The sequence below is a fragment of the Gossypium arboreum genome, chromosome 11 (genome assembly GCF_025698485.1).
Source record: "Gossypium arboreum isolate Shixiya-1 chromosome 11, ASM2569848v2, whole genome shotgun sequence".
Taxonomy (NCBI): domain Eukaryota; kingdom Viridiplantae; phylum Streptophyta; class Magnoliopsida; order Malvales; family Malvaceae; genus Gossypium; species Gossypium arboreum.
Window position 1 is genome coordinate 116,397,452 of NC_069080.1, and position 27,392 is coordinate 116,424,843.

Here is a 27,392-nt window from a genome sequence, read left to right on the forward strand (position 1 = left end):
TTTGAATAATTAGTACCATATACTATGACAGTCCAAGAACTCATGACATGAGGTGTAGTCATCAAATGAAAGGAAAAAGGCACCAATCTAAGAACTAATCACCAAGAAATAATAATTTTTTTTGACATATCAAGAAAATTGAAGTTTTCCTCCCATACTTGTACACTTGGAAAGATACTTAAAAAGAACAATTCCCTCAAAACTTGCTTTTTCCTTCATTGTTCACCAAGAAAACAATAATTTTGGCCATCCATGACCCAAATACTAACATTCAATCACATAGTCATGATGTACATATATATATATATCAATGCCACTAAAACAACAAAATGAAGATAGTTTCCTGATTCGCAAGTAGAATATGAATGGGGTTGTCTTAAAAACACTAGACAGAACATCCAATGCTTAAACTGACACAAACCCAGATGTCAAAATGAGATGATCGACCCAAAAAATGCAAGTTTAACAAGACGAAATGCCCTTCAAAGAAAAAATGAAAATCTTGTGTTGCTTATCTTGTTTGGCCATAGAGAAAGAGAGTATCCTTAAAAGGCTTGATAAAAGGAGGAACCAACTGGGAGAGCTTCCTCAAAATAATCGGAAAAGTAAATGAGGAAGAATTTTTTAAGTCAAAAGTCAAAACTATACTAGTAAAAGTGTTAATGTGAAGTCGGATTCGGGTTGGACCCGGAAATAAGATAAACGGGTTCTGAGTTAACCAAAAAAAGGTTCATGGGAATGGGATATTGGGCTGTCTAAATTTCAAAAAAGAAATTAATAATAATAATAATTAAAACTTAACTCAACCTGGTAACGGCGTCGTTCGGCTTTTCTTCTCTAGTGCCGCTAGTTCAAGCTTTGCTGCAGATTTCTAAAATTAGATTTATCATTCGTTTTCTTTGATCTGTTATTGCATTGGAAACGATATCGGCTGGAATTCAAGATGGAAACTTTCATAAATCCCAAATCACTTTTTCATTTACTTTTATTACCATGTTTGCTTCTCTACAGTTCGATTGCATACAATTCTTCTCCTGTCGAAGCCGCCATGCATACTAACAATTGGGCTGTCTTAGTTTGCACCTCTCGTTTCTGGTAATAAAAACAACCTGAATTTGTGCACTTTTTCTATATTTCCCCCTTTTTTTTTCTTTTCATTGAGTTTTAGGATCAAATGAATCATACTCGTGTAATATTGGGGATAATTAAGATAACCCATCTTTTTCTCCCTTAATTTTTTGTTTGATTTGATTTCTAGCTACATTTGTTTGGCACCAATCTGAAGTTGAGAGGATATAGGAGAGACTTTTAGATGCTATTTTGATGTGTAATTCATTTGATTGTTTGAACTCTGTGGCTTTGTTTGATTATGTCATTGTAAGTTTGATATAATGAAACTCTGCCTCTTTGTACTCTGAGAAACTTTTTTGTGTTTTGATATTTGCTTATTTTCTTTGTGCAAGTCCTTTTGACCCCTCAAACTAGTGGTAATTACTAATGATGAATAAACTATCAGCTTTCCGTTTTTCTTTATTAGAAGCTATTCTTTTTGTTAGTGCTGGTGAGGTGTTCCTCAGTCGATGATTTCAAAGCAAATGCTTTTTTTTACTTCTGGTTTATCAATGCAAAAGCAAATTCAAATGTGGTAATGGCTGTGGTCAAGGTTCTGCTCCTCAATAAAATTCTCTTTTCTCACCTTTCTATCTTCTGGAGCAATGAAATATTTAGATGTTTGTATGGGACAGCTATCTCGTTAGTTTCTGTCACTTAACAAGGAAGACAAATTCGAACAAGGTTGCACTACACTATTTTTAACTTCCTTCCCCTTACTGTTTTTGATCAGCTAAAACAGAGCACAATGTAGAGTCCTGAAATTGTTAATTGAAATAATTGTGAATTTTCCCTTTCAGGTTTAACTATCGTCATATGGCGAACACTTTATCCTTGTATAGGTAACCAGGCACCAACCTAGTCTTTTCTTTTCTTTTTTTTTTTCTGTTATAATTTGTTTATTTTGGTTAATTTTTTTTCCTTTGTTTGGATTTCCAGGACAGTTAAGCGACTAGGAATACCTGATGAGAGGATAATACTCATGCTTGCAGATGACATGGCCTGCAACACTAGAAACAAGTACCCTGCTCAAGTTTTCAACAATGAGAACCATAGACTCAACCTTTATGGAGATAATGTTGAGGTTAGTTCTTAGTGATCAATTACTTAATTGGCTTGATTGTGTGGGTCGGCACAGGCAAGAGGGGGGCAGGGAGTGTAGGCCACGTGGTGGGCATAGTAAGATGGTCTAGCCTAATGTAATGTGCATGGTACCAAACATTGATTATCTTAGGTGTTTCACTGGGTGCATATTGTTGCATGTTGTGCTTGAAGGGTTGTCCTTTTTCCCCCTTTTATTACTCTGTTCATTTGACCAACCCTAATTTATCCAAGTTGTAATCACTCAGGTAGATTATCGAGGTTATGAAGTAACAGTGGAAAATTTTTTGCGTGTTTTAACTGGACGTCATGAGACTGCTGTTCCAAGATCAAAGCGGCTTTTGAGTGATGAAGGCAGTCACATTCTTCTATATATGACAGGGCATGGGGGAGATGAGTTTTTAAAGTTTCAAGACTCGGAGGAACTACAGAGTCATGATTTAGCTGATGCTGTGAAACAGATGAAAGAAAAGCACAGGTGAGAACATAGGAAAAAGCAAATGACACTATTTATCTACCCAATACTTTAAAGCAAAACATAGGTAGGAACCTTGATTCATGTTTTGCTTTATATGCACTTTGCTGATGCTCTATAGTTGTAATTGCTATGCGAAAATGGACTCGTACTGTTGCTGATGCTGCAAATTCAGATTTAAGGAATTGCTGATAATGGTGGACACTTGTCAAGCAGCCACTCTCTTTAATCAGGTTTTTATCTGCTTTAAATAGAGCTTTACTTCCTCAAATATAACATTATTCAAAATTTTCCCATAAAATTATGCATTTCTGATAGGAATATTGCTCTTTGACCATTTATTTATGTGGAAAATGTGTTTATTTGTCAAAAGATTCAATTTTGTTCGAACTTCAAATAGATCCATTGCTGTATGAAATCACATTTTAGCCCACCTCCTGATAAGTATGTTGTCATATACATTTGCAATTCAGGACTGTTTTTGATTGCTTATAGATGCGACATTCTGAAACTTCTATGTTTGTAGGCAATAAAATGCACTTTATCTGATAACTGATCTGATGCTAAATTGATGATCTTTTTTCTCTATTTTTGCAGTTTCAGTCCCCTGGCGTTTTGGCTATTGGAAGTAGCATGAAGGGAGAGAACTCGTACTCACATCACTTGGATTCTGATGTAAGTGATCAGAGGAAATTGTTTTTTCCTTTTAGCACCCTCTGAATGACATGTCCCCCCCAAACAAAAAAAAAAAAAATGCCATGCATGTATGTATTTATCACCTAAGTGGTATCTGGTTTTGGTAGGTTGGCTTCCTGGTTACACAGATACATGTTCTCATTCTTATTCATTTCTTATTTTACTGCAGGTTGGTGTATCAGTTGTGGACCGTTTCACCTATTATACCCTTGCTTTTTTTGAGAGGCTAAATATATATGACAATGCCTCATTGAGCAGGTACATCCGCTTCAGAATTTATAATAATAAGATAGCTACTTTTGTTTTCGATCTGAAGTGTCTTAAAATCCTTATTGAGCTTTTTCTTGTCAAGTATTTCAATTTTCAATTTTCAATTTTCTTGTATTCTATTTAGCATGCTTTTCTCAATTGAAGTTTTCTCTCCTCATCCATTTAAGTTGGTTTTTCTTTTTGGCATATTTGTCACTTCCTCAGCATTTTCATCTGAAAAGTAAACTCTGGTTTTGTGGTTATTTGCAGTCTTTTCAGTTCTTACAATCCAAGTTTGTTGATGTCTACCGCATATTACCGCAAAGATCTATACAAGCGACGTTTGGAGGAGGTATTGAGTTTCCAAATCTGTTTTTAATATTAATATTTTGTGCCTCTATATGTTTTTAGATGCTTGTACTTTGTACTTCTCTAATATTTTTGTGAGGAAGCTTTAGTGCCTATTGCCGGTAATAAACTTCTTACTATCAGCTATATATGCTTGTGTTGGTGAATCTAGTGTTGCACCATGAGAGCAGTGTGCGAATAACTTTCTCCTATCAAATCTGCATTATTTACTGCCTGTATTATTGTTGGTACAGTTTTCAGTGATTGAAATTTCTGAGTTCTTTTTATCGTGATGAAGTGCCATGTACAATACCTAAGATCGAGGCATCGTGTAACCAAGTTTCTTTCTCTCTAGGTACCTGTTACGAACTTCTTTGGCTCGGTCATGGAAACGATACATACTGATGCAGCCTACAAAGCCCTTTCAAGGAGAAATTCTGGCAGGTTTGAAGACGAAATGTCTTTGGATCAGTCAGTGCACCACATTGAGAGAAGAATGTTGATAAAAGTAAATGATGGGGACGAAATTCACGACATTAACCCTGAGGTGATTGTTTGTACCCTTCTGTTCTGCAGTTATCTACTTGCCTTAAGCTATATATAATCCCTAGCTTACAGTAGGGAAATGCACAAGTTATTGCAGGGTGAAGAAGGTGCTTGTAAATGTCCATGGAGTACCTTCCGTAACACGTTTCAAAAGGCTGAAAATGTTGATTCCTTAGTGAACTATGGCTTAGTAGCAATGATTCCTTTGTTGGTGATTTCGACATGGCTGGTTCAGTGATCTCTCTCATTACACTTTCTAAAAAAAGGACTGTATTTGCTATAGCTTTGGTGCAAACTTGTTTACTCTGAAGCTTGTATTCATTGATTTTGATGACAACTTTAATGTTCATCAACGCCCCTTTCTCCCGGGAAACTATTTCCTTGAATCACAATAGAAACAAAGAAGGGTAAGGCGACATATAGTCTTAAGAACTTGAATACAATGTGAATATAAACCGATAGTACAGCCTCCATCCACAAAGTAATTAATGTTCTACAGGATTTCCAGTTGATTTTGAGTGTGGCAGCCGTTAATTTCAACAATTTACGCGATTCATCATGAAAATGCAACTACCCAACCAAGAAGACATCATTAATCAGTCCACAACAGTAAGTCAACCTCAGCTTTTATAAGCAAAATTGATAGCTTTTATCAACCTTATTTTTAAATCAAAGGAAGCAACCTTCTTGGTGTTTATTAATGGCTATTTCTCCTTGCTTCTGTTTATTCCTTATTCGATCCATGGCTTAATGTTGTGAACTTATGAAGCTAGTGGACAGCTTCCCCTAATGGCTGAAGCTCTGGAAGCTGAGTCAACCCAACCCTCTGCTCAAGACTAGCTACTCATCATGAACAGAAGAAATGAGAAAACAATCCCAAAAGGGCCTCAATCTCCAAATATTAATGGCTTTAGAGGCATGTTTGCTCCTCCAGGACCACCTCCAAGACCTCACCACCACCACCTATAATTTTCATAAATTTTATGTACTTCCGTTTCGCTCCCTGATGAATAAATCTGGGTAATTTTTTAATCCTTTTCTGTTTTTAATCTTTTCCTGTTAAGATATGTCATTTGAACTGGGAAATTAATTTTTATTCCAGGCTTTATATGCTTCTTTTTAAAGAGAAAATTCAATAATAATAATAATAATAATAAACTTGGGAATTCAAATTCCCTGTGGTTCTAGTTAAAAATGGTTAGATTTTAGCGGAGAGGTTTAGAAATGCTGAGAAAAATTGAAGCTACTAGACTTTGATGTTCTAGGTTTTAACTTTCACCTAATCTCTATCTTTATATTGTCTGACTTGAAGTTCGGGGACAATTGATTTAACCCATTATAATTTATAAAAACTAACCTCACCACAAGAATCAACGTAACCAAATCCATTATAACTTACCCCCTTCCAATCTGTTAATCCTCTTTGGTTATTAGGTTGGGTTATTGTGTTTGAATAATACATCTCTATTTTTATATTATAAATTATAAATATATTTTAAACAGTCAAAAAATATTAAATCAAGATTTTTTCGGTCGGGTTGGTTCAAAATTTCAAAACTGGTAACTAATCAAAATAATAATAATAAAATCCAATTAAAGCAAAATGGACTAAATTGACTCAATCGATTTAATTAATTTTTTCGATTTTAACTGAAAATCATTTAATTTGACTCTAAATATATTTTAGATTGTACTCTTCAATACCTTTTTTTTATTAGAGTTAATTTAGATAAATATTATTGGTAATTATAATTTCAATCACAATCTAAAATACAATTGTTAGGCTTTAGCATTAAAGTTCCGTACAACTTGACTATAATTAATTAATTTCTTCAATTTGCAAGTTCAATCACTGAAAACCAATAAGCAAAGCAAGCCAGGTTCCATACAAAACTAGACATGATTAAACAAATTCTGATGCAAATATTAACGCATACGAATACCATCAATCCATAAAAGAGTGTTGGAATGCCATCTTCAACCTTAAAATGTGATTCCCCTCTATCTATTTTTCATATATTTAGAATTTAATCTATTTATATTTATTTCAAAATTTTAATTATTTTATTTCTTAGATTTAAAAATAGAGTAAACTATATCCATAGTCATTTTATTTATTTCAAATTACGTTTAGTGGCTTATATTTGAAATGTTATGTTTTAGTCATTGAGTCGTTAATTATCATTAACAGTATATAGTAAGCTGATCTAAAACGCTAAATTATCATTTAAAAAAAAGGGTTAAATTATACAATTGATCCTCATATTTTTTTCGTTTTGAGCAATTTAATTTTTTCTTTTATATTCTTCTAACTTTCTTTTTTTTTCTTCGTTATTTTTCATTCTCTTCTCCTTCTCCCTCTACTTTCCTACCTTATCCATTTCTTTTAACATATCAGAAAGTCAATTTGGCAATGAAGAAAGAAGCATGATATGGGTTTTATGAGTTTTAGTTATAGGCAATGATGACTTTCAACTTCTTACTTTTTTCTTCACTGCCAATTCAACTTATTGATATGTTAAAAGAAATGGAGAAGGTAAGAAAACAGAGAAAAAAACACAAGAGAATCTAAAATAAAGAAAAAAAAGTTTAAAGAACATAAAAGAAAAAAAATTTAAATTGCTCAAAACGAAAAAATATAGAGATCGATTGTATAATTTAACTTAAATTTTTTGTTTGAAATGATGATTTAACATGCCACTTCAGTTTACCATTACACCATTAACAACAATTAACAGTTCAGTGGCTAAAATATTACAATACGATAACGTAAGTGACTAAAACGTAACATTTCAAACATAAGTAACTAAAATATAACATAAGGTAAACAAAAGTGACCATGGATGTAGTTTACCCTTAAAAGTATAAGTGTAATTATTAACACTGTTCAAGTTTTTATGTTAGTCAAGTTTATTAAGCATCATTTTCTTATTATGTGGCTACCCAGTGGAATTTTTGTTTATTTCAAAATTTCAAACCAATGATTTTAATTGAAAAAGTTTGACGAGGTTAAATGACCATTAGACTTGAATTTTAAAATCTGAAAAATAGAGTTAGAGAAACTAAATTCTTGAAAATAAAAGTAGATAGATTAATTTCCAAATGTATGAAGAGTATAAGAACTTGCAATATATTTTAACCAATTAGTTAACCACTAAAAGTAAATGATGTAAATACCGAGAAAATTTTAATTTTATGGAAGTTATGGTACCTAAATATATGTTTTTTTATTATTTAAACTTAAATAAATTACTATTTAAAAATATTTCACATGGCAAAATTATGTAAATATGCTGAAAAAATTAATCGAGAAATTAGGTTGTTTTTTTGAGAATTTATCGGTTTACGTTGTTTTTAGATAGAGAAAAGAAAATGCATCTTGTAGGCACGCTTTCACTGATCTGGCAAAGAAAGCATGCCCTGTAGGACACGTTTTTTTCTCTTTCCTAAAAGCACATCTTACGTGGCGCGTTCTCTTTGCCAGATCAATGAAAACGTACCCTATAGGACATGTTTTCTGTCCAACGGTAACATTTCCTAACAAGTAAAAATTCCAACGACTATGGGACTCCAACAACCATAGTTTTCCCTATATAAAGCCCTCCAACTCTCATTATTTTTAACTCAGCTCTCAATTTTCACCATTTGATTCTCTATTTATTGTTTTCGATTTGTTATTCTCATTTGTCAATTCTTGATTTTTTATTTTAAATTCCTAATTCCATTTTTTTAAAATGTTTAAATCTTTTTATTTTATGTTATTTTATTTTATTCATTCTTCGATGGCAAATCAACTTATTCATTTGGATGACAAGCACATTTCTAACATTCAATTACAAATGGTAAGAAAAAATTATTAAATTATTTAATTTTAATTAGTTAATTATTATGGTGTTCAGAAAATATTATAAAATTATTTTATTTTAAATAGTTAATTATTATATTGTTTAGATTATTAATTTTTTATATTTATATTTTCAACTGGAAGAACGAATTTGGAAACGTACATAAACAATGTAAATAAAGGTGCACCACTTGTCATCTATGGTCACTTGTGAGATGTTGGATTTTTATACGTGGCTCGCAATGTTTGAGGAGACTAAATTGGACCCTCCACTTATCAATATTTTGGTTGAAAGACGGAGATCGAAGACACACACATTTGTTCCATCTTTCCTACGGTGAGTGTACAATTACACTCGAGGATATTAGTTTATAACTCGATCTATCGGTCGACAGGGAAGTTGTTACGGGGCCAGTGATTAGTGTTGATTGGAGTGTAACATGTGAGCAACTATTAGGGAATGTGACAAACAAGTTTAGGGTAGGCGGATTGAGATGAGATGGTTGGAAGACAACTTCAAACATATCGAGGCCTCTGCGAGTGATGTGGAAAAAGAACAATTCGCGCGAGCATTCATCTTGAGGTTAATCAGGAGTCTGCTAATGCCAGATAAATCTTGTAATCTGGTACATTTAAGGTGACTACTAATACTAGCCAACTTTGGCCCTAGTTGATTATGGTTATGCTGCATCATATTCATCTTGAGTTGGAAGGCTTTATATAGGGAAAAATATGGTTGGAGTCCCATAGCTGTTGGGGCTTTATAACCGTTGAAATTTTTGCCTGTTAAGAAATGTTATTGTTTGACAGAAAACACGTCTTATAGGACGCGTTTTCACTGATCTGACAAAAAAAATGCGTCATATAGGACGAATTTTTAGGATAGAGAAGAAAACACATAATAGTGGTAACGTATCTTGTAGGACAGTTTTCTTTTCTCTCCAAACATAATGTAGATCGATAAATTTTTTAAAAAAATAGACCTAATTTCTCAATTGATTTTTTTCAAACATATTGAGATAATTTTGTCATTTCACATTGAATTAATTTACTTCAAAATTAATAAAATTAAATATGTTAATAAAAATTAAATATGATATATTAATTCATTTATTTAAATTTCAAAATTAACCTATCGACCATCTCATCCACTTGATTTACAATTTCTTTTTTAAAAAAATCTATTCGGGCAATTTACTAAAAAAAGCCCTTTTTTCGTTAATTACGGAAATGGATCAAATTTTTTATTATTTAGGGAAAATGACCATTTTCCCCGAAAGTGCTTTCACGTCAACACGAATTCACTGTACATGTAAGCAAAACATGTCCCTGGGGGAGCGTTTTGCCCCCCTTTTTTAAGGTTTAGGGTTTTTTTAGGTTTAGGGTTTTTGGTGGGTTTTAGGGTTTAGGGTTATTTAGGATTTTTAGTAGTTTAGGGTTTTAGGGTTTTTAAGGGAAAAATTAATGAACACTTAAAGTTGAGGGTTTATTAATTAAATTAACTATGAGAATAAAAAAATTAATTAAATTAGGGTTTCAAGTTTTTTAGTGTTAGAGTTTTTGATTATTTTAGGGTTAGGGTTTTAATGGTTTAGGGTTTTTAGTGGTTTTTAAGGGAGAAATTAATGAACACTTAGAGTTGAGAGTTAATTAATTAAATTAACTATGAGAATAAAAAAAATCAATTAAATTAGGGTTTTGAATTTTTTAGGGTTAGGGGTTTTGATTGTTCTAGGGTTAGGGTTTTAGTGGTTTAGGGTTTTTAGTGGTTTTTAAGGGAGAAATTAATGAATGCTTAGAAATTAATGAACACATTCAAGAATGATGCACTTTCAGCAAAATTTCGGAAAAAAGCTTCCATATGGACGCTCTTTTGCTACAGTGGTATCTGATAAAATAATTTTGAGAAGATGTTTATGAACAAATAGTGTCAAAAACGCTTCAAGAATGATGTACTTTCAGCAAAATTTCGAAAAAAAGATTCCACGTGAACGCTCTTTTGCTACAGTGGTATCTGATAAAATAATTTTGAGAAGATGTTTCTGAACAAATAGTGTCAAAAACGCTTCAAGAAGGATGCACTTTCATTAAAATTTCAGAAAAAAACTCCTACATGGACGCTCTTTTGCTACAGTGGTCTGTGATAAAATAATTTTGAGAAGATGTTTCTGAACAAATAGTGTCAAAAACGCTTCAAAAAGGATGCACTTTCAGCAAAATTTTGAAAAAAAGCTCCCACGTGGACACTCTTTTGCTACAGTGGTATCTGAAAAAGCCTTAAACTATAATTGAGCAAAACTTCATTCTCAGGTTGCATAAGTTACAGCAAGAGAAACTGAGGATGAGTAAATGTGTTAGTGTTGTTATTTACTATGATGGCAAGGTCTGTGACAACGAGAACGGTGTTGTTTTTTTATTGGAGAGTACAGCACGACTAGTTTTTAACCAGAACATAGATTTCACAGAATTTCATAAAAGAATTAGGCGTAAAATCTTCGGAACAACGCCAATAAAATTTTTGTCTATTAAGTATTGATTTTGTACTTCAGTTGATCCCGTGAGATATGACTCATTCGACATCAAAGGTTCTCGTAGCTTGAAGGCAATAGTGCAGACTCATATTGCTAGTGGATCACCCTATCTTAAGTTATATGTACAATTTTCATCACCAATTGATGCATTTGCGACCTCGACATCTAATGTTGTTTGAGAGGAATACACGACCCCTGCCCGACACACCGTTAGTGGGTGGCAAAACACGAAAGTGCCCGTGTTTGGTAGTAGTATGGAATACACAACCCCTGTACGACACTCTATTGGTGGATGGGACATGCACCTCGGTGGGTCGATGTTTGATACTGAAAATATGTACTAGGGAATGACATCAACTTCTAGTGGTTGGCAATCCACATCGGATTGGGGACATTATGAAACATCTAGAAGAATAGATGATGTACTTCCTACGACATCCACCGGTGAGGAGACCTCGTTCGTTGCAGATGATGGTGGATCAGATGATGAGTCCGATGTGGATCCACCTCGAGAGCCCGGCCCCGATGGTGCAGAAGTTGGATTATTTTCTAAACCGGAGCCTGTTTCAACCATACTTGAAGATGTTGAAGGGGGTTCAGATAAAGAAGAAGAAGATCCGCGATTCAGGGTGTATTCGCCTTCAGCCCACATGCATAATGTCGATCTATCTCAAGATGATGCATTGGAGTTTCCAGATCTACCACACAGAAGGCATAACCGTACAAGTTCATCATTGGATTCGGGTGAAATTGAAGTTGGTAGGGAGTTTTCCAATAAGGATAGTTTTATTGCTGCATTAAAACAATATAGTATCATGAACGGGGTTAATTACAATGTGGTTAAATCCAAATTCGATTAATTTGAGGCCAAGTGTGCAGTGCAAGACGGTACGTATTTATGGAATATCATGGCCTCATTGAGGAAAAGGACATGCTTCTGGGCGATAAAAAAGTACAAAGGTCTACATACATGTGTTGGCGGTAAAGTATCACTAGGTGTTTACGGTTTTTGAATAAAACTGTTATTACGTAATGTTGCATTATTTAACATACTTCATTGGCAAGTGTTTCACAAGATCATCCCAAGATGGATTTAGATATGATTGCTAGCTTAATACTACCGACGCTAAACGCAGATCCGAAGACTTCAGTACCTGTCTTAATTGCCAATATTTGTAGCCAATTGAAGTACACGCCCTCTTACCGCAAGGTTTGGATAGCTAAGCAGAAGGCGTTGGAAAAGATGCATGGTCGGTGGGACGCTTCATATAATGAAGTGTGGCAGTGGTGTCAGGTGCTGGAGAGATATGTTCCAAGTTGCATAACAGACCTTGAAATGACACTGCATATTACAACGACCGATTGCTTCGTGGATGCCAAGTGTTCAAGCGTCTGTTCTGGAGCTTTAAGCAATGTCGGGACACATTTATATACTGCAAGCCATTGGTACAAATTAACGGTACCTTTATGTATGGTAGATATACCCATCGGCTATTGCTAGCCGTGGCACAGGATGGACGTTTGCAATAACACCGGGGGAGTCAGCTGATGACTGGAATTTCTTTCTTTCTAGGTTAAGGAGGCATGTCTGCCCTCAACTTGATATATGCATTATATCAGATCAGGGCACTGGAATAGTAGCCGCAATTATGCGATAAGGAAGCCACCATCGGTATTGCCTAAGGCACGTTGCGTCCAACTACTACGTGTAATATCGATCAACAACTAAACGACGACAAGTGACCAATACGGGTATTTAATCTCTAGTAATATAATTTTGTTTGTAATATTCAATTTATTCTGAATGGAAGAGTGGTATGTAATTTTCGTTATCAACTTATATTGGCAGGGTATGAGATAAGTAAGGACCGTTTTCATGAGATGTTAGCGATTTTGCATTCAGTTAACAAAGAAGGCGCAGACTACCTTTGTAACATACCTTTCGAACAATGGACACAAGCATACAACGGCGGCCTACGATATGGTCATATGACCTCAAACCTGGCTGAATACATAAATTCTGTTCTAAAAGGAATGCGTCATTTGCTGATAACAGCTGTTGTGCGAGAGACATATTTTCGTTTAGCGGCACTATTTCCAAAGCGAGCAACGAGTTATAAAGGTCAAATGCAAGGAGGCTATGTATGGTGCGCAAAGGTATTGCGAGAGATTAACAATGAGAAGGCAGGAGCCAACACCATGCACACAGTCTGTCACGATCACGACAACCTATGGTTTCGTGTGACGGAGTTTGACAGACCGAACCAAGGTATTATTGGAGGGCAATATCGTGTACACTTGAGAAATAGGACATGCGACTGTGGGGTGTTTGACGCACTACGTTATCCATGGGCTCATGTAATTGCAGCTTGTCAGAATCTCCATCTGGATCCCATGATGTATGTCGACCAAGTGTACAAAATAGAATACATGTACAACGTGTGGAGACACGTATTCCCAGAGATCCCAGATGAATGTAAGTGGCCGTCTGTATCGCTTGCTCCATTTAGCTGTTACCGGATAAAGAATTGCGTCGCAAACCAAAGAGTCGACCTTGCTCGACTAGAATACGTAACAATATGGATATCTGAGAAAGAACGAACCAACAGAGGTTGTGAGGATGGTGTAGGAACTCAGGCCATATAACTCGATCATGTCCAAATCGGAATAGCTGATAGATATTGTAATAAAATTATGTTGCATTTGTAATGGCCTAAATTCAAGGTTATCGGAATAGTGGTTTCATAACCACAAATCTGATTTAAAGAGAAATTTATTTCAATATTTTTGCATGAAAATTGATATGATAGGAAAATCGTATGAAAATATTGATGGAAAAATTTTACCGATTTAGTGGTTAGTTAGAAAAAGAAATTATTGAAGAAATTGGGTAAAATAAGGTATCGAGACCTCTATCTCGTAAAACCGAGTCAAAAATAATTTTATAAATATTTATGAAATGTTAGTAATGTGGTATTAAAATTTCGTTAGGAAATTTTAATGTTTGGATAGTTAATTAAATAAAAAGGACTAAATTGTAAAAGGTGTAAAAGTGGATGGGATGATTAAATAGCTTAAGTGTCTAATGAGAGAGGATTTAAAAGGAAATTAGACCCAAAATTTATTTGGGCTGGACGGCAAGGGCATGAAATCAGCAGGAAAATTGATAAATTAAGGGCAAAATTGGAATATTGTAAAATTAACTAAATAAAACTAGGACTAAATAGGAAATATCTAGATTTCTCTTCATTTCTCTTCAATTCCAGCAGCTAAAAATGCCATAGGAGGGTTATCTAAGCTGGTATTCCATAATTTTTGCACCAAGTGAGTTAATCCTTTCCTTTTCCTTGTAATTTTTGTGTTTCTAAGACTTTTACAGCTAGGTCCTACTATTAAATTCATTAGTTTTTGATTTCATGGATGAAATTGAAAGTCACTATGGTTGAGTGCTGTAAGTTTATGATGAAATAGAATGAAATTAAATTTTTAATTTGTTTATGAGATGATTTTATTAGGTAATTTCAATAGAAATTGATTTTTAGGACCTAATTGTGAAAATGTTTGGAATTAAAGTCTATTGCTGAAATTTTGATTCCTAAAGGTTGTAAACTAGTTTAAGGTGATAGAATAAAGTGTTAATTGAGAAAAATCAGCTCAATTTAGAGGCTAATTGAGTAGGGACGACATTGCTATTTATTAAAAGCTTAGGGGAAAAATGGTAATAAACAGCTTGCACTAAAACAATATTGGACAGCAGCAGTAGACTAACTTTGAAAAATCACCATAAATTTTTGGAATCGAAATAGAAGATGAAAAAAAAATAAAATTAAAACTTATTGAGTCTAGTTTCTCATAGAAGAAACGGTGTAAGCAATGGATCTTTAAATAATGAGATATAATGAATTATGTGAGACAAGGTCAGAATGAATTCGAGTTCCCCTGTTCTGACTTTGAAAAATCATAAAAAATTGAATACAAATAATTAGGGGCTTAAATTTATATGCCTAGAATCATTAATGAGTCTATTTCAAGAGAAACAAACAGGAACATCATCCGAGTTCTGTATGAAGAGATAATTAATTTTTAGTGAAGAAGGGTCAGAACTATCAGATAGCAGAACAGGGGTGACTTTAAAGAATAAAATGTACTTATTGGCTAAACCAAAAATTCTGAAAATTTTATGGTAAGAATATATATGAGTCTAGTTTCAGGGAAAATTAAAGGATATTAATTTGGAGTTCTGTAGCTTGAGTTATAAATAATTAAGTGACTATGACTCAAATAGACAGCTTTGAATAAACTATAAATAATAATAATGAAATTATAGAAATTGTTGCATATGAACATGAAATGTATTAAATTGATAATTAAATTTATTTATTTAGATCCAGAAGATTCAAATACGAAGCTAGATCGAGGAAAGGAAAAAGTTCAGGATTAGTAGATTTTTGTACACGAACAAGTATCAAGGTAAGTTCGTGTAACTTAAATTATATTCTTAAATGCTTGAAATGTATGTTATTGATGTGAATATGATTTGAATGTTCATTGTATGAAAATTGATGAAACATTGATATATTTGATAAAAAGCGGAAGAAATCCCTATTCGATAGAAGGAAAATTCGATGGATCTCTGAAAAGGAATTAACGGTAAAAAGGATCTAGCCCGAACGGGTGATCCTATCCTGATATAGCCCTCTCGAAGAATATGTGGAAAATGGATTTAGCCGGACGGGTAATCCGAATTAGGGTCTGAATCTAGCCTGGACTGGTAATTCAGATCCAAGCTCATTAGAGTAATTGTCGTTGCAGGGGATTTAGCCTGGACTGGTATTCCCAACAATACTCTATGAGTTTATATTAAAGGAAATTTAGCCTGGACTGGTAATCCCGCTGTAAGGATGAGGTTCGCGGGAGTGTGCTCTCTGAAATGGAAATGTGCGCACATGAATATGAATTGACGGACCCGGAAATGTACACTAAAAGTGTACCTCTGAAAATCCATATAAAATTCCAAGAAATTCAACGGGATAAATATGAAAAAAAATATAAGGAAATGGAAATCATGTATTGATGAGCTCATCAATCATAGTATATATTATTGGTACATGGAAATTATTGTACTAACTTGAATATTGAGTTTGTGCATGTTAGGGTAATAATGCATTGAATGGATATAGGAATGTTTATTGTATTGTATTGAAAATATTAGGTAAGTATAATTCTTGTTACATGAGCTTACTAAGCACAAAGTGCTTACCCTATTTCATTTTCCCATGTTTTGTAGTGTTAAGAGCTCGGAGGTCGGATTTGGTCGGAGACACATCACACTATCAACCTCAGGATTTCAGTATATAACGAAACTTTATTTTGGAAATCAATGGCAAGTATAAGCTAATAAAGTAAATGTTAACGTGAAATGAATATAAAGTTAGCCATTAGTATGGTTAACAAACTTGGTTTTGGGTATGTGATGACGTTATCTTATAAATATGCATGAATTTATCTTGAAAATATGTTGAATTGGTTTGGTTAAAGTGGACTGGTTTCGATTTAATATTGCAGGGAAGGTTAGAAATTTATAAATGGGCTATATTGAATATAAAAAAAAATCATAAACTCCGGTAATACCTCATACCCTATTCCCGCAATGAATACGGGTAGGGGGTATTACAACATTAATTATATTTTATTAAAAATATTAAAAATATTATCGTAGTCAAAATAACATTTATTTTAATAAAAATTATTGGCTAATTTAAAAGAACATTTATTCTATTAAAATTTAAAAAGTAAACTACAATTATAATATTAAAAACAATTTTAAAAAAAGTAAAAACTATATAAAAAAAGTTTCTACAAATATACTAAAAAAATTAATGTTGGTATCGGTCGAAATCAGTGCCACATAGGGGTCGTCGATGGTTACGCGCTGGATTCCTTCTTGGTTCAACTTCCGGCGAGGGTTATGGTTGCTCCGGTGGGGATTGTAGTTCCTTCGGCAGGGGATCTGGTTGTGAGATGACCCACCTTGATAAAATAATGAGTGCGGAGGTGTTTGCATCACCCATGGTAGAGGTGTTTGAATCCCATAAGACGATAGGGAATGGTAAAAAGAAGAGCTCCTCGACGAAGCCTAGTGTGATCCCTCATGCGACGGTGGCCTATTGATCGGCGGTTGACTCGGAGTAATTGGGAACGGAGATGAACTGGGTCATGCATTCCAACCTGCTATAGGACTGGGAAAAGGAAACATAAAAAGGTTAGGATACATATAAGGGCTAGGATACGCACCTGGCATAGTCTGAAAAGGCTGTGATATGGGTGTCGTCAGTTGAAGTGTTGGCCCAGGTGGCTGTGTGGGTGCTGTTGATGGGCCCGCGTCATCATCCCTTCTTCTTGGATTTAAAGGGCCCCGTCGTTCCCTTTGCACACGAATTTGTCGTCGCCTCTCCTCTTCCGATAGTAAATATAGCTTGCCATGGATCCTAAACCATAGCATGTATTCCGGCACGCATGCTAACTCAGGAACGATGATCGGTTCCCGAGTAGGTATATAGTCATACCGATTTTCCCACATTTTGATATATTCTGACCAGTGTCTCGGCCAATTCGTATTCAATAGCCGTAAGTCGACTTTGTGCTCATCATCGAGCACTTCAGGTTCTACGAAAATCGATTGTCGGAATCTAAATTGCCGCAATACCCTATCTAACTGATGCATCTTCACGATAGCATAGTTTACCAATTGGACCTTCACATGCCAAATGTTCGAATTTTGAAAAAATTCATCCGAAATTTCTGCTCGAATTGCCGGATCCTCGTATGGTGTCCATTGAAACTATATGAACATGATAATAATATTAGTTATATAGGTAATACTAAATACTAAATACTAAATACGAACGACTATTTTATTATGTATATATATTTTATTTAATACTTACTTGTGCTTCTGACCATTGGTCTAATAGAAGCCGTATATTTTCAAGAGATGTGAGTATTCCAACATAACTCGCCGAATGGTTCCACCTAATTAAATAATTTTTTAGCATACAATTATATTTTAAATCTACGTAATAAATGTAAAATCTAATATAAAATTTACCTCGTTATTAGTAGGAATGTATATGGGTGGTTCACTCGAGGACGTAAAAATAGAAAGCGAAACTGTGCCCATGATTGCAGTAGTGATAGGCAGCCTCTGATTTTGGCTTTATTCGGTTGCGTCGCCCCGCACATCTCCCGGAACAATGTTGTTAACACGGCAGACCCCCAACATAATTCACCTGCCGCTCTAAAATCAACGAGCTTCAACAGCCATCTCAGATGTACGCGGTTTCGTGACAAGTCCGACATCAAATAACTTCCAATCATATCAAGAATGTATGCTCGAGCATATCGTATTCTTTCGAGTTCAGTCGAATCATTATCGGGCTTCGGGAATGTGTCTCGTAACCAACCCATCTCGATCCGACCTCCGTTAATATTATCCGGTATAGCACCCAAAAGCTCGTAGCATACGGCTCCCTAATCAGTAGATGATGCGGACCTGGTGACTGCGTACCCATCCACCGACAATCCCAATTGCAATTGCACGTCTTCTAGAGTGATAGTACACTCTTCGCATGGAAGATGGAAAGTGTGCGTCTCGGGTCTCCACCTCTCTATCAATGCACTGATTAATTTCGGGTCTAACTTGCACCCCCGGCCTATTGTGGCCACGTGCCAAAAACCCGCTTCTCGCAGGTAATTCTCTATCAACAGCGATGGAGGACCAGACATATTACGGATATAGCATTGCAACACCCGATCTACAGACTGTTATAAAAAAATTATAAAATAAATATGAATTAAAATTGCATAAATGAAAAAAATATTAAATACTATATTCAAAAATTAATTAAGTTGATTACTTACCATTGTCATTTGCTCGACGGAGATGTGTTTCTTATTGAGACGAATTAATGAACCGGTCATTGCTAACACGATCAAATATTTTTGTCATTTAAAAAATAAAACTAATTCAAAAAAAAATAAAACACAGCTTTTTTGCAAAAATAAGAGACAACTTTGACAAAAATTGAGAGAAATTTTGAGAGAATTTAGAAAGATTTGAGAGAGAATTGTTGTGAGAGGACTATTGTGTGAAAAAATGAAAGGGAGGCCTTTTATAGGTTTTTTTTTTTTTTTTACCGTTGGGATTACCGTTGGAGCGGGGCAAAACACTCCCCCAGGGACGCGTTTTGCTGACGTGTACAGTGAATTCGCGCTGACGTGGAAGATTTTTCGAGAAAAATGATCTTTTTCCGTAAATAATAAAAAAGTCAGTCCATTTCCATAATTAACGGAAAAAAAAGACTTTTTTTAATAAATTGTCCAATCTATTCTATTCACTTTTAAACTCATCCATTAAAACCCATTATTTATTCCCTTTTTTAAAACCCAATTGCCAGTTGGTTCCCAATTCCCCTTGCCATAAACTTTTATGTTTCACTTTCTTCTCATACTTCTCAACTATGCGAAGTTTAAACTTCAGAATTGAGAATCACTAGAGGAAGCGAACAGCATATAGATCAATCTATGGAAGAAGTAAATAAGAGTCCCAACAATCAAATTCTGGAGCCTGATGAAGCAAACAGCGACAGCAGCAACCAAGGAAGATGAAGCATGATGAGCCCAGTTTAGTCGGTTTTCATCGGTTTTTAACTGTTCGGATAATTTTCAATTTGATGGAGGTAGTTGAACTAACGTAACTATCGATTCTTTGAACTAACCAATTCAATCCATCGATGTAGTTGATTTCACAGTAACTATATAAATTAATTATATTAAAATATAAAATGTAATAATTTCATATTGGAATATAATTCATTAAATTTTAAAATTTTAAATTGATTTTTAATAATTTCTTATAAAAGGTTTCCAACGTTTAATAATTTATGGATAAAATTATAGTAAATATGAAAAAGTAGTTATGCACTAAATGGTTCTTCTTTAATATGTTGCTAAAAGTTCTCAAACATCTTCAACTAAATATCTAAACAATTTTATTAAAACATTTCAATCAAGTTGTTTTTTAAATTGACGAATCTCTAAAATGAAAATTTTTATCTTTTAACCTTTTATAATATTAAAATTTTAAATTAATATGTGATAAAATTATAATTTAATCAAAAATTAATTTAATCATTTAAAATTTATAAAAATATAAATTATTAAAACAATAAATTTTTATTTTTTCTATCACGAAAATATACAATTTTAGTCTGATACTATTCTTCTGAAGGGGTGCTTTGTTCCTTTCACTTCCCCCGTGCTTCGAAGCATGAATACTAGCTTTTAGGTTGATTTTTCTGAGAGGAAGCCGATTATATAAGTTGTTAAAAATAGTTTTCAATTTCTCTCTCAATTTCTCATTATATTAGGAAGCTTAAGAGATCTCTATGTAGCTTAGAATCCGAGATTCGCTAAAATGTAAATTCAATAATAAAGTATAATAACTTAGCCAATTATAAATTGAACTTGAGTCGATAGTTAATTAATATTTAGTTTTTAAATAAAAATAATTTTAAAAAAATTATGTAAACAATTAGTAGTGGATGTATCAGTTAAGGTTAAAATTTCTCTTAAAATTACTAAAAAAAAAAAAAATCTCTTAAAACGATTTTGTCGTTCATTGGCAGTATTTCAAACTGAAGACATTGATTTTAGTAGTTGAGGAGTGGGAAATAAATATAGATTCCCTTAATTTCGGCAGCAACACTCATAGGCGGCTCAATTAGACTAAACAAATTGAATTAGATAAGTTGGAATGCATGAATGGCTATTCAAGTTGTAGAATCTACGTACACCTTACCATTCATTTTCTCGAATAGAAAAATAAATATAGGAATAAAACTTGTTTGATTCTAAACTGGAAAAAAACATAACGAACATGAATTATTACAAGCAAAACCCCAAACATTAATAACCAAAACCAAACATAAAAAGCATGAGTGCATGAAAAACAATCATCTTGCACTTTGATTGAAATAAGAAAGAGCCGAGAATATAGTTTGCAGAAAGGAAAGTATGAGCAAGAGAGTGGCAGCAGAAATGGAAGCGAGAACCCAATCCCAAGGGGTACCGAAATATTTCTGCCTCAGTTTCACCTTCCATAAGGTTACTGGTCGACGGTAGTGCTTGTTCACCTTATTAAATATATGGGAATAATAGAAGTTTTCGGTGCATAGATAAACGTACTCGTTAAGCTTGTTAATCATTTTGGCCACATCGTCGTTGCTACCCAGCCGATTCTCGATTACCCCACAGTCGCATAGCAAAGCCACATTGTCGGCATAGTTGATGAGGCAGTCCAGGAATTTAGCATAATCCATTACGATGCTAATATCATGTTTGAATTGTTCGTAAGCAATGAGGTTCCGAAACATTCGCTCGGTATCGTGGTCGACTATCAAGGTCGGAATAAAAAGTATTCCACGTTCAAATTGGATGTTAAACAAGCAACTTCCGAAGCTTTTGCGGAACCTGATTCCTCGCTCTGACAGTTCCGTTGCAGATCTTATGACTAACCGTGGCACGCGTCTCTTTACTTTACGGACTGGAGACTTCTTCCGACTTCCTTCGGTCTACCGCCTTTTTTTAGAAAAACTTCTTTGCGAATTGGTTTCCTCCAAGCCCGAAGTCTCTATTACATGGGAGGGATCTGGTTCTGATTTTGGTTGTGGTTGTGGTTGTTGTGGAATCCAATTATCGTGCACCAAGCCTAGTAGATGCTCGTCATTTCGGATAATATTTTTTTCTTTATTAAACATTGGGATATGTGAAAAAAATAGAATAAAATAAATAAAATAAAGAACACATAAATTTTACGTGAAACCCTTTCGGAAAAAAACCACGAGGAGGAGAGAAGAAAATTCACTATGTCGAAAAATTTTTACTCAAAAACAAGAGGAATAGACTATGTCTATTTATAGGCTTGCAAAGCCATATTCTAGTAGGATTGAAACACCTTATCCTAATCAATATAAAATAGATGGAGTTTAATAAGGTTTAAAAACCTTATTCTAAAATAAAATAAAAGAAGTCTAGTTCTATATGGATTTTACTTTTATTTTATTTTCCATCGTATTTTATTTAAATAAGAATTTGGGTCACTTAATTCTAACAATCTCCACCTTGACACAAATTCTCAATGAACAAGTTCTTCATCGCGAACTTTCAATAAACAAGTTCTTCACCTCTTCCAAAAACCCCTTAAGGGTTTAACTTCAACAATGAACACCAACCAAGTCTAAGCAATGCTCAAACTTGGTTATAGGAAGTGACTTAGTCATCATATCTGCAGGATTTTCATGAGTGCTAATTTTGCTCACAACAATATCACCACGAGCAATAATATCACGAACAAAATGATACCGAATATCAATGTGTTTTGTTCTCTCATGAAACATTTGATCTTTTGTAAGAAAGATGGCACTCATTTGTCACAAAATCTTGTCTTGATTTGAAGGTCTTCATTGAGTTCACTAAATAGTCCCTTCAACCAAATAGCTTCTTTACAAGCCTCGATAATCGCCATGTACTCAGCTTGGTGGTAGACAAAGCGATTGTAGTTTGCAAAGTGGCTTTCCAACTAATTGCACAACCTCCGATTGTAAAGACGTAACTTTGTGAGAGATCTTCTTCTATCAAGGTCTCCAAAAAATCAGCATCAACATACCCTATAACTCCATCTTTAGTTCTTCCAAACTGTAAGCAAACATTAGTAGTGCCTCGTAAGTATCTTAAAATCCACTGAATCGCTTTCCGGTGTTCTTTACCGAGATTCGCCATGTATCGCTAAGCTGCGACCGATCGCATATGATAAATCGGGCGTGAACAAACCATAGCATACATGAGAGATCCTCTGCACTAGAGTATGGAACATGTGACATGTACTCAATCTCATTATCGATTGAGGAGATAAGGCCGATGAAAGTCTGAAATGGGTGCTAAAGGAGTACTAACGAGCTTAGCACTCTGCATATTGAACTGCAAAGAACTTTCTCAATGTACCCTTCCGACTTAGGTACAATTTACTTGCTTTTCTATCTCGAGAATCTCCATACCAAGTATCTTCTTTGCTGGTCCTAAATCTTTCATCTCAAATTCTTCACTTAGTTGGGCTTTAACCTTTCTTATCTCTCTTTATCTTTTCTTGCTATCAACATGTCATCAACATAAAGAAGTAGATACACAAAAGAACCATCAACATTTTTCTTAAAGTAGACACAACTGTCAAAACTACTTCTTTTGAAATCATGAGAAGTCATAAAGGAATCAAACCTCTTGTACCCTTGTCTTGGTGATGTTTCAAACCGTAAAGGGACTTTTTCACAAGCAAACATAGTCCTCTTTTTCGAGACTATAAAACCCTCTGGTTGTTGCATGTAAATATCTTCCTCAAGTTCTCCATGCAAAAATGCGTTTTACATCTAACCGCTCAAGCTCCAAATCATGCATGGCCACAATACCAAGCAAAGCTCGAATCGAACTATGCTTAACAACCGGAGAGAACACATCTGTGAAGTCCACTCCTGGAATTTGATCAGTAACCCTTTGCAACAAGCCTTGCTTTATATCCGGGTTCTTCAACTCCCGAGTCCTTCTTTCTTTTAAACACCCATTTACAACGAATGACCTTTTTACCTTTAGGAAGTTTTACAAGATCCCATGTTACATTTTTGTGGAGTGATTCCATCTCCTCTTGCATAGCAAACATCCACTTTTACGAGTCTTCACACTAATCGCCTCGAAATAATTAAATGGCTCTTGATTAGCATCTATATCTTCACCACATTTAAAGCATAAGCAACTAGATCAACCTCGGCATACTTCTTTGGAGGTTTAATTTCTCTTCTTGTCCTGTTTTTGGCGATAGAGTATTGCGGTGAAGAAGCAACTCTATTCTCAATTTTTGTCTTGGCTTGAGGAGTTGATTACAGTATTAATCGATGCTCCACCGCTTTTGGTTTTCTTTATTGGAAGAGTCTTTAAGAGATAAGTTAGGTAGCTTAGCGGTTTCATCAAAACAACATCTCTGCTAATCACAACTTTTCTATTTTCAGACACCATAACTTATAGCCTTTTACACCACTTTATAACCAAGAAAAACGCATTTAATGGATCTCGGTTCCAATTTTCCATTATCAACATGAGCATCGCAGGCGCCCAAAAATCTTTAAATCGAATAATTAGCGGGATTACGGACCATACCTCTTGTGGAGTCTTTTTTCAATGGCAACGGATGGAGATCGGTTGATCAAAAACATGCGATGAAACATACGCTTCAAAATGACTTGTAAGTTGGCATTTGACAACATACATCGAACCTTCTCCATGATCGTTCTGTTCATTCGCTCGCAACGCCGCTTTCTTTGTGGAGTATGACGAATCGTCAAGTGTCTCATGATCCTTTTGACTTGCACAATTTAAACTCATCGAGCAGAACTCTAAGCCATTATGCATGCGGAGGTATTTTATCTGCTTTTCCGTCTGTTTTTCAATCATAATTTTCCAAGACTTAAATGTGGAAAACACATCGCTTTTCTACTTGGGAAGAACGCCCAAACTTTTCGGAAAATCATCAATAAAGGTTAGCATATAATTAGCTCCACCTCTCGAAGGCACTCTGGGCGGCCCCACAGATCGAATGGATATACTCCAACGTTTCCTTCGTGTTATGGATTCCTCTAGTGAATCGAACTCTCTTTGCTTCCCAAAACACAGTGCTCACGAAATTCGGTTTGCAAATTCCTTGCCCATTAAGAAGTCCTCTTTTGCTTAATTACGCCATGCCATTCTCACTCATATGCCCTAGGCGCATATGCCAAAGTTTAGTAATATCATCATCGACAAGGAAGAGAAGCGGCAATTTGCATCACCGATATGATGAGAACCTCAGAAAACATATAACTTGGCAATCTTTCTTTGCCCTTTCATCACAACAAGGGACCCTTTGAAATCTTTAAAACCCCACTTTCATTTGTGTATCATGCCCTTTTGAATCAAGAGTACTCAACGAAATTAAATTTCTTTTCAATTCGGAACATGCCGCACGTCACTAAGTGTTCGACAACTCCATCAAACATCTTAACTTTAATTGTTCCAACACTGCGATTTTACATGAAGCATTATTTCCCATCAAAACAACACCTTGAGATCTTTGTTTCATAAGTTGTAAACCAATCCCGATTGGGACTCATGTGGAAGGTGCAGCTGAATCAAGTATCCACTCTCGCTTACTTTAGAATCATTGATGAAGCAACTAGAAGTTCACCATCGTTGTAGTCTTCTACAACATCGACTTCACCGGAATTTTACGGCTGTTTTCCTTTTGATTCGCAGACCTCCCTTTTAATCTTATTTTGTAGCTTATAGCACTTTCAGTTTAATGTGCCCTTTCTTCTTGCGAAGTTGCAAGTTTTACCTCTGTTTGAAGATTTCGATCTACCCTTAGATTTACCACGAGGATTCCGTTCTGTGTTCTACCACGATCATCATCAACATTCGGTCTTGTCTCCCACGAACAATGAGACCCTCTCCACGAGAGTTGGGTTTAACCACAAGATGCTTCATCTTATCATACGAGGTTAAAGAATCATAAACCTCATCAACTGTGAGAGACTCATGGCTATATAAAATCGTGTCTCTAAAGGTTGAATAAGGCGAACAACGAACAAAGTAGAATCAACCCTAGATCTTCCTTATCATCTTGAACCTCCATGGCCTCCAAGTTTGAGAGAATTTCTTTAAACAACATTAAGTGTTCGTGTACGACGCACCTTCCTCCAAACGATGAGCATAAAGACGCTGCTTCATATGCAACTTGCTTGTTAGAGTTTTCGACATACATATTTGTTCTAGCCTCTTCCATAATGCAAATGGCGGTTTTCTCTTTCATCACATCCTGCAAAATTTCGTTGGACAAATGCGAGATGTAATTGTGTTAATGCCTTTCGATCCTTACGCTTCTTCTCTTCATCATTAATGTCGAAGGCATCTTATCTATCCTAGCAGGGCATCCTCTAGATCCATCGTGCAAGAAGCGCTTGCATCTTAATTTGCCACAACGCAAATCGGTGTTGCGATCCAACAATGAATTTCATACTTCAAAGACGCCATTACCGTGATCGAGATGAATAACCGGAAGCTCGATACCAATTTGTGAAAAAAAATAGAATAAAATAAATAAAATAAAGAACACATAAATTTTACGTGGAAACCCTTTCGGAAAAAAACCACGGGCGGAGGAGAAGAAAATTCACTATGTCGAAAAATTTTTACTCAAATACAAGAGGAATAGACTATGTCTATTTATAGGCTTGCAAAGCCATATTCTAGTAGGATTGAAACACCTTATCCTAATCAATATAAAATAGATGGAGTTTAATAAGGTTTAAAAACCTTATTCTAAAATAAAATAAAAGAAGTCTAGTTCTATATGGATTTTACTTTTATTTTATTTTCCATCGTATTTTATTTAAATAAGAATTTGGGTCACTTAATTCTAACAGGATAAGATCATCTTCATATAACATTCTCTGCCGTGGTTCTGTTTCTGAGAAGAAATTAATGTGCTTCCTTTCTTAAAGCTGCTCCATCAATCCCAAACTTACTACCGAACATTTCTAATACACGAAAAGGAAGTTGATTTTCGAGCAGCAACAAATCTTGTGCCACAATAGATAGATTCAAATTCTGCTTGAAGAGGGCATCGTTTTCTTCTCTCAATTTTGGATCCATGACTTTGAGAAAGAGTTGAACAACAAACAACCCATCGAGGACTATAATCGCCCCAAATTTGTCACGTTCCTTATGATCATGTTCCGCGTAGGAATCCCAAACAAACTGTTCTATGGACATATAGGCGGCGATGTAGTGTTCCAAACCTTCGGTCTGTTGGCGAATGCTATCTAAATAATGGAGTTTCTCTCTTTCCATTGCCTCGAAATGAGGTTTACCGTGGTGGTATGCGCCTATGGAGATGATTTGCGGCTCAAAGGCACTTTCATTTACCCAACGCAGCTCACGAGGCGCCTTGAAAATGAAAGAGGGGGAAGATGCCTTCTTTGAAAGTTCACCCAACTTTGACTCCAAAATCTTCCCAACTTTTTCAGTTGAAACTTCACACTCCGCCATTACTAGAAATATGAGATCAAAGAAGAAATTGTTGAAGTCGAAGTTGGATGAGAAAGATTGGGTTATTTATAACTACAAAAAACAAAAGAATTATAACATTGCTCAAACAATGAGATGAATCATTTGTCTGATGTGTTGTATCATGTAACTTTAGCATCATCTATAGACGTCACTTCAAAACATATGTATTTATGGCACCTTTGAATCCACTACATTGACATATTTAGACCTATATCGAGTGGACCACCATCTGTATTTTCGGGCATATGATACTACATGATAACGTAATCTTCTTTTATATATATCC

At 34.9% G+C, this 27,392-nt stretch overlaps 2 protein-coding genes across 3 annotated transcripts; one reads left to right on the plus strand and one right to left on the minus strand.

Annotated features, from left to right (window-relative positions):
* The first annotated feature begins 722 nt into the window (after positions 1–722).
* Positions 723–4,898, plus strand: LOC108473692 (uncharacterized). 2 transcript variants are annotated; one of them, XM_053021147.1, is made up of 10 exons: positions 723–1,095; positions 1,911–1,952; positions 2,050–2,194; positions 2,460–2,689; positions 2,862–2,919; positions 3,284–3,361; positions 3,552–3,640; positions 3,902–3,983; positions 4,335–4,526; positions 4,614–4,898. In XM_053021147.1, the coding sequence occupies exons 1-10, from the start codon at positions 944–946 to the stop codon at positions 4,761–4,763; spliced, it is 1,218 nt and encodes a 405-aa protein (XP_052877107.1). In that variant the 5' UTR covers positions 723–943; the 3' UTR covers positions 4,764–4,898. The 2 variants fall into 2 exon arrangements, with proteins under 2 accessions (XP_052877107.1, XP_052877108.1); XM_053021148.1 differs by having other exon boundaries at positions 726–1,095; positions 4,623–4,898.
* A 15,891-nt stretch (positions 4,899–20,789) lies between these two features.
* LOC108472014 (uncharacterized) lies at positions 20,790–27,085 on the minus strand. The gene is made up of 2 exons (XM_053021358.1): positions 26,582–27,085; positions 20,790–21,531 (listed from the first exon to the last, which is right to left on the minus strand). The coding sequence occupies exons 1-2, from the start codon at positions 27,083–27,085 to the stop codon at positions 20,914–20,916; spliced, it is 1,122 nt and encodes a 373-aa protein (XP_052877318.1). The 3' UTR covers positions 20,790–20,913.
* Positions 27,086–27,392: the final 307 nt, after the last annotated feature.

What these genes read in the sequence shown, in the direction of transcription:
- LOC108472014 (XM_053021358.1), bottom strand. Translation starts at nt 27,085, where the DNA reads ATGGCGGAGTGTGAAGTTTCAACTGAAAAAGTTGGGAAGATTTTGGAG. An exon ending in AAAATCAACTTCCTTTTCGT is followed by an intron (nt 21,532 to 26,581) that starts GTATTAGAAATG and finishes AAAAGGCGGTAG; the next exon opens with ACCGAAGGAAGTCGGAAGAA.
- LOC108473692 (XM_053021147.1), top strand. Translation starts at nt 944, where the DNA reads ATGGAAACTTTCATAAATCCCAAATCACTTTTTCATTTACTTTTATTA. An exon ending in GTTTGCACCTCTCGTTTCTG is followed by an intron (nt 1,096 to 1,910) that starts GTAATAAAAACA and finishes TTTCCCTTTCAG; the next exon opens with GTTTAACTATCGTCATATGG. An exon ending in GACAATGCCTCATTGAGCAG is followed by an intron (nt 3,641 to 3,901) that starts GTACATCCGCTT and finishes GGTTATTTGCAG; the next exon opens with TCTTTTCAGTTCTTACAATC.